The sequence below is a fragment of the Carcharhinus amblyrhynchos genome, chromosome 13 (genome assembly GCF_965287045.1).
Source record: "Carcharhinus amblyrhynchos chromosome 13, sCarAmb.v2.hapA, whole genome shotgun sequence".
NCBI classification, from domain to species: Eukaryota; Metazoa; Chordata; class Chondrichthyes; order Carcharhiniformes; family Carcharhinidae; genus Carcharhinus; species Carcharhinus amblyrhynchos.
Window position 1 is genome coordinate 79,542,729 of NC_137336.1, and position 13,215 is coordinate 79,555,943.

Below are 13,215 nucleotides of genomic sequence, written 5' to 3' on the forward strand. Positions count from 1 at the left end.
AATCTCTCCCTCAATGTCAATAAAAGGAAGGAGTTTGTCATCGACTTCAGGAAGCTAAAGGGTAACATGCCTCTGTCTACATCAAAGGGCAGAAAGTGGAAAGAGTCGAGATCTTCAAGTTTTTAAGTGTCCAGATCACTAACGATCTGTCCTGGTCCCCTGATGCCCACGCCGAAAGCCCAACAATGTCTCTTCCTTCTCAGCAGACTAAGGAAATTTGGCATGTCAACTATGACCCTCACCAACTCTTACAGATGCACCATAGAAAGCATTCTTCCTGGTTGTATCACAGCTTGGTATGGCTCCTGCTCCACCCATGACTGCAACGAACTGCAAAAGGTCGTGAGTGAAGCCCAATACATCACGCAAACCAGCCTCCCGCCTATTGACTCTGCCTACACTTCCCGCTGCTTCGGCAAAACAACCAGCATAATTAAGGAAACCACACACCCTGGACATTCTCTCTTCCACCTTCTTCCTTCGGGAAAAAGATACAAAAGTCTGAGGTCACGTACCAACTGAGGTCACATAGAACACCTTCTTCCCTGCTGTGGTCAGACTTTTGCATGGACTTAACTTGCAAAAAGTTGATCTTTCTCTACATCCTAGCTATGACTGTAATAGTACATACTGCACTCTCTCGTTTCCTCCTCTCTGAATGGTATGCTTTATCTGTAAAGCACGCAAGAAGGAATACGTTTCACTGTATGTTAAGATATGTAACAGTAATAAATCAAATCAAACATATCTCTGATTAGTTTGTTTCATTTGCCATGGCAGAATTCCCACCTTCCCACCTCATCCAAGATTTTGAATGAGATTACATTATCGGGCATGCTTGCAATCTATTGTTCTGCGGATAGCCAGAAAGTCAGGAGTGGAGAGTGAGGACAAAAGGATGGGATGTAGTCATGATGGAGGTTAGGAGGATCAATGGTACTCAGGTGCCGTCATGCTTCAGGTCTGGAGGTAAACTGGTCGGGTTGAAGTGCAACTCCAACGTTGAGAGGTAGTCAGTTTAATTCGATGATAGACTGGCAATGGGCTGTAATTGAGGTTTAATAAAGCCATTGGAGTTTAGCGAAACACAGCTTCTGGGGATCAACTGGATGGAGAGTTTAATGTTGGATAGCCCAGTAGTCGGGAGAGTGAACAGTGTAAGTGTAATATTGGTGGACCGTTTGTGCAATTACCCAGTTTATATATTGATTTTTAATGTGTCTAATATTCTTTGCATAAATATCCACGCAGAAGCGGCACAAAGCCTTGACAGATATTTTCGGATCTCCCAGAGAAAAGGGGAATTGCCCCTGCAAGGTTAATATTCCTGGGAAATTATGATGTAGATCCATGCGTGAGGACTGCCATCTAGACTTAACATTCATTTTTAGTCAGATATTCGGTCTTCAATAAACATAATATTTCACCAATATAACTACAGCAATAAGTCTATAGCAACCAGCCTGACATTATTATTTCACTGAAGGGGCGCCAAATCAATAGTTTCATTGTTTCAGTTGGCCGAACGACTAGTTCATGATGCAAAGATATATCAACATCACAGGGTCAATTCCTGTACCAGCAGAGGTCATTCATGAATGTCGCTCACCTGAGGTGTGGTGATCATTCAATTAAAATCACCACAAGGAAACAACGGTGGCTTCTACTCAAAATAAATAGTGTTGTGTAATTACCTGGAATAAAATTGCTTTCTCGACTACTAAATAAATGAAACTGTCACTGTTAATTATGGAAAGGAACTAATTGTCTCACTGGGGGGTTCCTTCCAAAATAAAAACAAGCTTCGTTGAAAATGCAATGATACTTAACTCACCAGAATTGTCACTTTGAAACCTGTCAGACTACAGAATGGAAATGGAATACCCAGTAATCTTTGAGATAGAAAGCATTTACTATCCCATTCTTGCAGCTATTGGTGTTATTGGTAAGACTTTTGATCCAACAGTAATAATATCTACAAACCAAAGTCTTATGACTCTTGCTTCCCCTCTTGTACTGTAACATGCATTTCTATTTGTGCTGTTAAGCCACATACTCAATGCTACCAGTTAACTCAATACATATTTCGCTTTTGGGGAGAATGTTTATGCATTAATTGCATTATGCTTTAAATTAATTTGTCCTTGATAAAGGCAAGTTTGCTCGATTGGTCCCTTTATTGAATGCTGTATAATATCGAATCCTGAATAATACTGTAATCATAGCCTAAATATTTAATGTTCTTGATCAGCAAGAATATCTTTCTGTATTATTTTACTGATTGTTATTCCTACTGGTTTAACTTGGTTTCCTGGCAAGTCACTAACAGGGCTGCCGTGCGTTGTCCATCTCTAGCTGCTTTTCTCTCTCAGCTGTTTCTGCCCATGAAGTAACAGTAGTCCTTTTGTTGCTTATGTATCCAACGGTTTTGATTAAGATACCATCTCAGATGATAGTTAAGTGGCATAAAACTAGGTTAGAATTGCTGTTTCTCGTGGATATAAATGAATCAGTTTCGGGTTTCTGAAAATCAAATTGCTATTTGATCAGTTCTACTGTTACCAGCTGCTGCCTTAAATTGTGCAGCACCAAAGGATGCTATTTTGTTCTACTTGACTTTTTTTTTTACCATTTTCAGTGACCCTTTTTATTATTTATTTGGCATCCCTGGCTAGGCCAGAATGTATTGCTCCTAATGAATTGCTCTTCAGATTAGCTGCCTGCTTGAACTGCTGAAGTTCCTTTGGGTAATCAAACGGAGTTTCTGTTTTTCCAAAATATGAAGCGACTTTATACCTTTATTAATATATCTAGGCTAGTCGTCCCTGCCCCAATGAGAACAATCCCACCTTGTCTAGACTCTGCACATCACTGATGACCTTTCTTCCTGTTTCCATTCTAATGCAAATCCTCAGCACAATCCACTTTAAGGCCTTGAGTCGTTTTCCAGAGGCACCTTTCCCAGAATGCCATATAAAGTGGTAAATGCAGGGTCACTTTTAACATTTGAGAAAAACTTGGACAGGTTCATGTTTGAGAGGGGTGTGGAGGGATGTGCTCCAAGTGCAGGCCAGTGGGACTAGGCAACAAAATGGTTCAGCATAGACAAGAAGGGCCAAAAGGCCTGTTTCTGAGCTGTAATTTTCTATGGTTCTATAGTCTAACTGATGTATAAATAGTGATTCAAAGACTTTGCGATTAACTCCGTGTTTTTTTTTAATTCTGCATGCCTCCACTTATAAGAACATAAGAACATAAGAAACAGAAGCAGGAGTAGGCCATCTAGCCCCTCGAGCCTGCCCCGCCATTCAATAAGGTCGAATATTCAGTATCCTTGCTAACAGCATTGTCATCCTGACCTGTTACTTTCAGTCTGTCTACACTCACTGGCTGCACCACCTGAGCGTGTCCCTACTTTAATTTTGTACTGAATATTTGGTACTGTCTCATACTTTAAAAAGAATCCAAACAGGCCATTTTGTTCTGATCCATATTAATTTTCATCTGCAATGCTTTCTAGCTTTCACAAATCAGTCTTTAAACCTTTGGCCATTCTCTTCACTTTTCACTGTTTTACCAAGGGTCGTGATATTTTTACATTTTGAAAACTTGATCTGTAATTTATACTGAGATGAAAACACGATATCAAACCGTTGAATGCAAACAATATCCTGCGAGAAGCTTTTGTCTATTTATTTACGCATTGAAAAGATACATTTTACTACAATGTCCGATTTTCTGATTTACATGAAGTTTTCTTTTATTGGCCTTCCGCTGAAATCCCACGAACAAACAACAACAATTTTACATCACTGTTCGCGTGTCAAACTGCCATTTGAGATCAGACTACTGCGGCATAGAAAAAAATGCACGATTGCACCTATTATATTAGTAGCAATGCTGTTCATATACACACGCTCTTTCACAGTTTTGCTCTTTGCCTCGTCCAGTCGCTTGCTTGAATGTGATGGACATGGGTGGCATGGTGGCACAGTGGTTAACATGCCTGCCTCAATGCTCCAGGGATATGGGTTCAATCCTGGCCTTGGGCTACTATCTGTGTGGAATTTGTACATTTCCCCGTGTCTGCGAGGTTTCCTGCGGGCGTTCCGGTTCCCTATCACACTCCAAAGATGTTAAGGTTGGGTTGATTGACGGTGCTAAATTGTCCCACAGTTTCAGAGAGATTAGTAAGGTAAATACTTGGGGTTACGAGGTTAAGATGGCAAGGCTTAGGTGGCAATGTTGTCCATGCCGAACCGATGAGCTGAAATGTCGAGGGACTCTATGATTCTATGAATGAATAAAACAGTGGATTTGGAGACTGAAAGAACTAAAATGTAAAAAAAATGTAATCGAGGGGACGCAGAAAGTATTCGATTTAGAAGGGAATCCAGAGCAAAGTCACTTTTACAGGTCGCACATGATCCAAATACTTCTTTTCTTATCTCGTTTTCATCTTTATCCGTTTTATACCATAGCCGCTGTATCAACCAAACTCTCCAGCTACCAACATCGAACATTCCCCCGTGACCTCTCCCGGATCCACAGGGCCATTATATCTGCATTTAGTTTAAACATCTTACATTCTTAATTTAATCGCGTTTTCTTGAAAAACCCTCGAAATTAAATGCAAATATCAAGCAAAAATTTGACATTGCCGGTTCGGATAAGAATCCTGGAGCCCTTCCCTGTCGAGTCGTAGAATCTGTTTGGTTTTTATGTTAAACTTTCAGTTTTCAAGTTTCTGACTGGTTCCAAACTCTGTTCAATTACTTGTTACTAGACTCAATATTTCAAATCACCAACACAATCTTGTGGGTTACTTAGTGATGGTATCCAACCATTTATTTTATTGAAGGTTCTTGGCATTTTCTGTTTAATCAAATGATTCTAAAATTTCGATTATGCACGAACGTTTATTACTTTGTTTAAATTCCTCTAACCTCATGGTCATGTTTAATACTCTTACAAGATGACAGTTTGAATTGCATTACTCTGATGGAGATAATAAATTTATTGCTGTTCGGCTGACATGATCTCACACTATTTTTCGCTGTCCGTGCAAATCGCGCCACAAAATCATTGGTGTTTGATTCTATTCCCTGCAGTTAACTTAACAGCGATTGTGATTCTAAAACGAGGGAAATGCGGCCTCTCCAAATGTATCACGCAGTACCTAGTGGCGATGTCAACGGCAGACCTACTGCTCGTCATCTTTAATGTCATATTGAATCGAATTAATAATATTTACTTCCTGTTTAGTTTCCTATTTATTACTCCTATGTGCGCACTTAGAGTCGTCTTGTCTCTTGCGGCCCTCGATTGCTCTGTCTGGTTCACAGTTGCATTCACCTTTGATCGGTTTGTAGCCATCTGCTGCACAAAACTGAGGCCGAGATATTGCACCAAGAGAACGGCAACTGTAGTAGTCGTGATTATAAGCATTGTCAGCTCTCTGAGGTCTATCACCTGGTATTTTGTTTTTGTCCCTTCTGTGATCATTGACAATGTACCGTGGTTTTGCATGCAAACGCCTGTCTATTTCATTTCACCTTTCTGGGCAGCCTACGAGTGGATTGATAGCATTCTAACACCGATGCTTCCAATTCTGTTGATTTTGGCTTTCAATGCTCTGACTGTCAAGAACATTATAACAGCCAATCGACTCCGCAGAGGCCTCCGATGCGAGGCCAAAGGCGACAAACAAATCGATCAGGAAGTGGAAAATCGAAGAAAGTCTATCATTTTACTATTTGCTTTGTCTGCCAATTTTATGCTGCTGTGGATTACATATGTTATACATTCATTGAACTGGCCAGTTCGAAACTTTAATTATACAGACAAAAATCTGAGCGACCCAGTATATGTCGCCCAACAAGTTGGTTTCATGTTACGGCTTCTGAGTTCTTGCACCAACACCTGCATTTATGCATTAACCCAGACTAAATTCAGGGATGAGTTAAAGAATGGGTTAAAATATCCACTTAATTCAATCTTAAAATTATTCAAATGACAATGTGAAACTGACTTGCAACAGGAGCTCCAATTCCAGCGTTACAACTCATTCTCCATTGCACTTCATCCCATACTGTCACTGTACATTCAATGCTGCACTGCATATTCGGTACTGACTGCGTTCAGCATAGTGTTTTTTTCTCATTTTGATCCTGCAAGTCCCTTGTCGCTTTCCAGACAGTTAATACTCCATTCTTTTCAAATGTCTCGCCTTCATTGTTCAGCACACATGAACAGAATTTGTCTCTTTCCATCATGATAAGGTCAGAAACAGGGAATATTTAGTCACAGATTCCCTTTTCCCTCCTCCCCTTTTTCCCCATTGTCCAAAGTCAAGTTTAGTTCCTCTTTCATCTACAAGTTGCACCTTTGCACTACCAGGTAAATTCAGGTGAACATATGCACAGACGGAACGAGCGCTCCAACTGCAGCATCATTCTCCACACTCTCAAATGTTTATTTTTACATTGCGGTCATACTGTTTCCGAAAGCTACACAATCTCCTACAGTTAAAAATGGGGAGTTGCCTGCGAAAGGGGGGGGAACTAGATGGCACAGTGGTTAGCACTACTGCTTCACAGTGCCAGGGATATTCTCCACAGTATCCTTGGGAGGTTATTCGTGTGGGGAATGCATGTTGTCCCCGTGTGAGCGTGGCTTTCTGCCTGGTAGCTTCGATTTCCTTTCACTGTGCAAAGGTGTGCAGGTTAGGTGGGCTGGCCACGCTAAATCACCCCTTAGTGCCCCGATTTCTATAGGTTAGAAGGATTAGTGGCATAAATATGTGGGATTACGGGTTAAGACTGGATAGCAATCGTGCAGACTCGATGGGCTGAATGGTCTCTTCTGGCCTGTAGGGATTCTAAGATTCTATGAACAGACCTCAGATTTGCCTTCTGCCAACATAACTTTTCAATGCTTCGATCCTCTGCATGGCCGTTGTATAAAGTTGATCCAGACTGTTTTAAACTGAGTTTCTGGGTTCCACAACTTCCCCATCATACATGCAATCTGACCTTCCCCGCTCAATTACATTACCTTCCCCAATCCCTGTCTCAGCGCCCTCTGCCTATCATACACTTTGCCTGCAGAGAACAGATGTAGAGGTGACTATTCAAATACTCTCCTTGTCAAACTTTTCCGCAGCAAAAACAAATCAATCCAAGTGCATTGTCTTCCTGCTCCCATTTCTATCCTCTTATTAGTCCAATTGATGGTTTTATACGTGAATAAGTGTGCAATCCCCAAAATCCCAACAGGTCGCCCACAGATCCTGACAAGTTGCAACCCATTCCAATCCAGTTTCTAGTCTGTTTCCGCCACTGTTTGTTCAACAATGCGGACAATTCCCATATTTGAGTGAATCTAGCATTTAAAAAGCATGCCATAGTTTTTTTTTCCATATCTAGTTATCACGGTTCCTTTAAGATTCTTCTTACGTACATTTGTTTCAATAAGTACGTTTGTCCAAATATTAGAACATTCCTCTCTTTTTCTTGGCATTCATTTTAGCTGGATTGTACCTTTATGATCGGCCCAAGGGATGTTGGGCTATTCTCTTTCATATTAAGATATATTAAGTCAAGTTCTGTTCTTATATTCTATTCCACCTTCTTTAAATGATTTACAAAACAGTTGGATGTCATTCATGCATCATGCCTCTGCTGGCTCCCTGAAGCAATAAACTGTTTAGAGCAAAACAACCTAAGTGCACAAATGTTATTTCTTTTACTTTGGGGAGAATGGTAGATGCTTTCTATCCAGTTTCAGATGCAACAATAATTGGGAATCGCTCCTTTCTTCATTTGAACATAAATCTTCATTTTTAAATAATTTTGTCCACTCGAAATTGTAACTTCGTGGTTCTAATAAAACATATTTAACGAGTTTTCCAAGTTTCAAGAAATCATGTGGTTAGTTATTTCAATTGTTATAATTTGACCTCCGCAAATGGGCTTTGCTGGCAATCAGATATTTAGGACTCAAAAGAGAAAATATTGGAAAATCTCAGCAGTTCTGGCAGCATCTATGGAGAGAGAATAGAACTACTATTTCGAATCTGGATAACCCTTTGTCAGAGTTGAAGACAAATGAAAATAGAACGAGATTTCTACTATTATGGTGAGCGGGTGTGGGTAGCTTGTGAGAGCTTGATAGACGCCCAGCAATAGATGGTGGCAGGGGAGATGCCATGGGTAAAAATACAAATGGAATGTGAATGATGGTGATCATGGCTGACAAGGGTGCTAATAGTGGCATAGAAAGAAATTAGAATGTGTTATATGTGTTAGAATGTGTTCATAGCAGAACAAGGCATGTCAAGGACAAACTGAAACAGGCCCTAGTGAGGTGAGTTAGGGCAAGGGAGACAATGGTAACGGAAAGAAAAATGCAAATAAGATAAAAAAGGGAGGAGGGGCGTAAATTGAAAATGGATTAGAGAATGTCAGGAAAATTACATTTTAAAAATAAATTACATTTTCAAAAAGATACGTTAAAGAAAATGATGGAAATGCGGTGAAGGTGGAGGATAGATTTCATGCGTTACAATTGTTGAACTCAAGGTATCAGGTGCAGTACTTCCAGTTTGCAGTGGGCACCACTGGAACTTCACAATACGCCAAGAAGGCATGTGGGCAGAAGAGCAGATGGTGTGATGAAATGGCAAGCGACAGGATGGTGTAGTTAATAATTATGGATGGAATGAAGGTGTTCTGCAAAGCCATTCTGCCTTTATGCAGAGTCCCTCATGCAGTGTAGGTGAATTGGAAGCAGCAAATGTAATAGAGTCGACTAAACGAGGTGCACCTGAAGCTTTTAGGAATACTGACTAACCTGTCTTGCTGCATCCTTATCATCTGTGTGTTGAAGGTTCTCTCACAGTTTTCACCATCAAAGTATGATCAAGCAATTATGGCAGCACTGCTGACACATGTCGAGATTAGAATGACAAAATCGCTGCAATGCAGGCCATTCGGTTAATCGAGTAACCAACTCTCTGCCAGAGCATCTTACACAGGTTCCATCTCTGTAAGCCCACTTAGTTGCCCCGCTAATCCAACTGGCCTACACAGTAAAAGATAATTTACCATGGCCAATCCACCAATTCTGCACATCACTGGAGTTTGGGAGGATATCAGAGAACCCATAGAAAACCCACGCAGATACGGAGAGAATGTGCAAACTCCACACAGTGTCACCAAATGCTGGACTTGAATGCGGGTCCCTGGCACTGTGAGACAGCAGAGCTAATTCCTGTTGCCAAAGAATCTTACAGTGCAGAAGAAGACCATTCGGCCCATCGAGTCTGCACCGAGCACAATCCCACCCAGGTCTTATTTCTGTAACTCCACATATTTACCCTGCTAATCCCCTGACATTATGGTCAATTTAGCACGGCTAATTAATCTAACCTGCACATCTTTGGACTGAGAGAGGAAACCAGAGCACCTGAAGGAAACCCACACAGACATGGGGAGAACGTGCAAACTCCACACATACAGTGACCTGAGGCCGGAATTGAACCCAGATCGCTGGCTCTGCGAGGCAGCAATGCCGCCTTATCACCCATTATTGGAATACTATTTTTTGCTCTTCATGACAGAACTCGGATGGGAGGATCGTGACAAAGTCACCAAATTGATTTGCTGCAGTGTTTCTGTGAGCCGACCGTACTCCAGACTCTTTTTTTTTGCTAACGGAGGCAGATTGCTCATTTACCTTGCGGAATAGGTGTGTAGATTCCCTTTCTTTCCAAAAAGAAAGAACGTTAGTGAAACAGATTGATTTACAGCAATCTAGGATAAACCTATGTTCAATGTTAGAGTTTTAGTTCCAAAAGTCATTGACGTTAAAGTTCACTTTTGGCCACGGTGGGATACAAACGCGGTCCACAAACCATTGCCATGGACCTCCATATTACCAAAGCAATGACTGCGCTACGCCCAATAGAGCTGCTTTGTAATTCAGTGCTTATTTCCAATACATTGAGCACCATGGAATACTGATTTGCTAAACTGCATTCCTGTACGATTCTGTTATTTTTTACTTAGGTGGCTATGATTTCCCAACAGTTTTTCGCTTGAACCTCAGTGTAATGTCTGCGCTATACTATTTAAAAAGGGCTCCGGTCCAAAACCGTTCCGACCTGATTGAATACCAAATGAATAAAACATTCAGTACGTGATTTTTCGGCGTGTCAGCGTGGTCAGGCAGGCCAGGATTTATTGCCCGTCCTGAATTTATCTGGAGCAGGTGATGGTGAGCTGTCTTCTTGAACCGCTGTCGTATAGGTGGTGATACATGGCCACCCACAGTGCAATTGGGAAGGGAGTTTGAGGGGTTTTTTTTGGTGGAACGAGAGTGAACAACGATTCAATAATCTCCGGCGAGGTCTGTAAGTGGCTTGGAGGAGAATTTACAAGTGTTGGTGTTCCAGAGCTTTATCTGCACATGTCATTTTAGATTGTTGAAGCAGGAGGCAAAGGAGATGCTATCGAAGGAGACTTAGGGAGTTCCTACATTTCATCTTGTATATAGCACACGCCGTTGTCACTACGAGTCTGGGGGGAGCGAATGGATGCTGACTATGTTTAGAAATGTTTTTCTTTTCTTTAGTTCTCCCCTCTTGAATGGCCTCCTTCTCCAGGGTCGGCTGCCTCCTCTTCCCTACAGCCCATTTTCTCATTCATACAGGGAGCAAGTACCTCATGCCAGTTGGACAAGGTCAAGAGCTGATGCTCCTCTGTTCCTGAATTTAGAATCCCCCTCCTAGCCTTACTTGCAGTCAGACCCTGCTGTCCCTGACCACAGGCTGAATTTGATGTACTTGTCACAGGCCTCCTTCTGCACTGCAGGGATTTTATCTTTTTTTTTGTGGCCGCCTCTTGCAATAAAGTGTCTTGGTAAACTTTTCCCCTCCCGGGCGAGCCCCAACCTCTGAAGCTCAGGCTCCAGCTCACTAATTCTGCGCCGAAGCTGTTCGAGCAACAAACATGTGTTGCAGATGTGATCACAGCAGCTCGCAATGGGATCTGTCACATCATACAACTGCAGAACATCACCACTACAGCCATTCCTTCTTCGGTAATTAATGTATTAATTAGTTTTGCTGTGTTCTTCTCCTACCAGCTGAGTATTAAGAACATAACATAAGAACATAAGAAATAGGAGCAGGAGTAGGCCATCTAGCCCTTCGAGCCTGCCCCACCATTCAATAAGATCATGGCTGATCTGTCGTGGCTCAGTTTCACTTTCCCGCCCTCTCCCCATAATCCTTAATCCCCTCTCTTATCAAAAACCCATCAACCCGCGTCTTAAAAATATTTAGCGAGGCAGCCTCCACCGCTTCAATGGGCAGAGAATTCCAGAGATTCACCACCCTCTGAGTGAAGAAGTTCCTCCTCAACTCCGTTCTAAACCGCCCCCCCTTTTATCTTGAGGCTGTGCCCCCTAGTCCTACTGTCCTTTCTGAGCAGGAAGAGCCTCTCCACCTCTATCCTATCCATCCCATTCATCATCTTATATGTCTCAATGAGATCTCCCCTCATTCTTCTAAACTCTAACGAGTACAAGCCTAGTTTATTCAGCCTCTCCTCACAGCTCAACCCCCTCAACTCCGGCATCAGCCTAGTAAACCTCCTCTGCACTCCCTCCAAGGCCAAAATATCCTTGCGTAAGTGCGGCGACCAAAACTGCACACAGTACTCCAGCTGCGGCCTCACCAGTGCCCTATACAGCTGCAGCAAGACCTCCCTACTTTTATATTCAATCCCCCTCGCTATGAAGGCCAGCATCCCATTCGCCTTCCTGACCACCTGCTGCACCTGCAGGCTGGGTTTTTGCGACTCATGCACAAGGATCCCGAGGTCCCTCTGCACCGTCGCCTGCTGCAGTATTGCTTTTCTGTGGCGACACATTTCAAGACGTTAGTTGTGTTCTCACTGTGAAGCTCGGTTCCAGCCTCCGACTGCTCCCTGGAGACTAGGCGCGGATCCCTCAAATAGGTTAGTTTTATACTCACTGAGTAGCTCCAGTTCTCCCTCCCACTGCTCCCAGGACGCTTCTGGTTCCGCATTCGGAACCAGATACCTGTCCTCAATTTTGTTTCCTTACATATAATGAAACATGTTTATCAACGGCCTATAAATGCAGCGGGATAGCCACCGATAAGGTTCACAACTTTACTCGGATGAGCAATTAAAGTTCACGTCATTGTATAGTTTCTAAATTAAAGTCGCGAAAAAAAACACCCAGCTGTTTCAATGAATCGATTATAAATCACGATAAATGCAATTTAGAATGAGACTGGGTTTATTAATCTCTGCAATGAGAATGTACCAAATCGGGAACGCGACAAATATCTGAAGTTAACGGGTATGTTTATTTTATAAGGGGTGTAAATTGATAAGAGAACAATGATCATAATAGTCAGGGAATTAGGCTCCAGTTGATGACTGATCATCTCGGCTTTAATCAGGATTTCAACATCAATGTTTCAGGTGCCGTCTGTCGAAAATCTGACCGCATAAATGTGTGGCAACGCAGCAAATAGTTTTTGCCAGTATAAACTTCACATATTTCAAATCAGCTTCCTATTTTGAAAAATGTAATGACTGTGAAGTTAATTTATCACGAACCTGACAAAGCGTTGAGCGTGCAATGCTATTCAGAACTAGAAGTTGCATTATGATAAATGACAAAAAAGTAATATATTTTCATAATCTTCTCTCTGACTGGATTTTCTATGTATTACGTTCTAGTTTATAATGTATGATTAGCTATTTATGTATCTGTACAGCTTGAGGTGGACGAAGTACAAAGCGGTGTAATGGATGTGCCGGGTGCTGAAGTGGTTACCGGTCTGGTGACGGACACACAGCCATTATTCGACATTCTGCAGTTAAAACTAAATTTACAAAAATTGAGCGAGTTAAAACAATCCCATTGAAGCAAGTCCATATCAAAGTTATGTGGAAATGTCAAATGGATTCACTCTCGACTTGGACGACAAGGTGGAGACTGAAGAGACGTGGAGTTATTAATGCAAGAAGAACCATGATTTATTAAGCCACTGAACATGAAGCAATGTCCGTGAGAACGAAAGTAAAGGGCGATGGAGATTATGCGATGCCTGGTTATTGACACCGCAGAATAGGTCAGTTGACATTGATGGAGTCATAGTCATAGAGGTTTGCA

General features: G+C 41.9%; 1 protein-coding gene across 1 annotated transcript; it reads left to right on the forward strand.

Moving 5' to 3' along the window:
• Positions 1-1,875: 1,875 nt before the first annotated feature.
• LOC145351380 (putative G-protein coupled receptor 139) lies at positions 1,876-6,016 on the forward strand. The gene is made up of 2 exons (XM_080200991.1): positions 1,876-1,945; positions 5,112-6,016. Exons 1-2 carry the CDS (start codon positions 1,876-1,878, stop codon positions 6,014-6,016), a joined length of 975 nt encoding a protein of 324 aa, XP_080057117.1.
• The last annotated feature ends 7,199 nt before the right edge of the window (positions 6,017-13,215 follow it).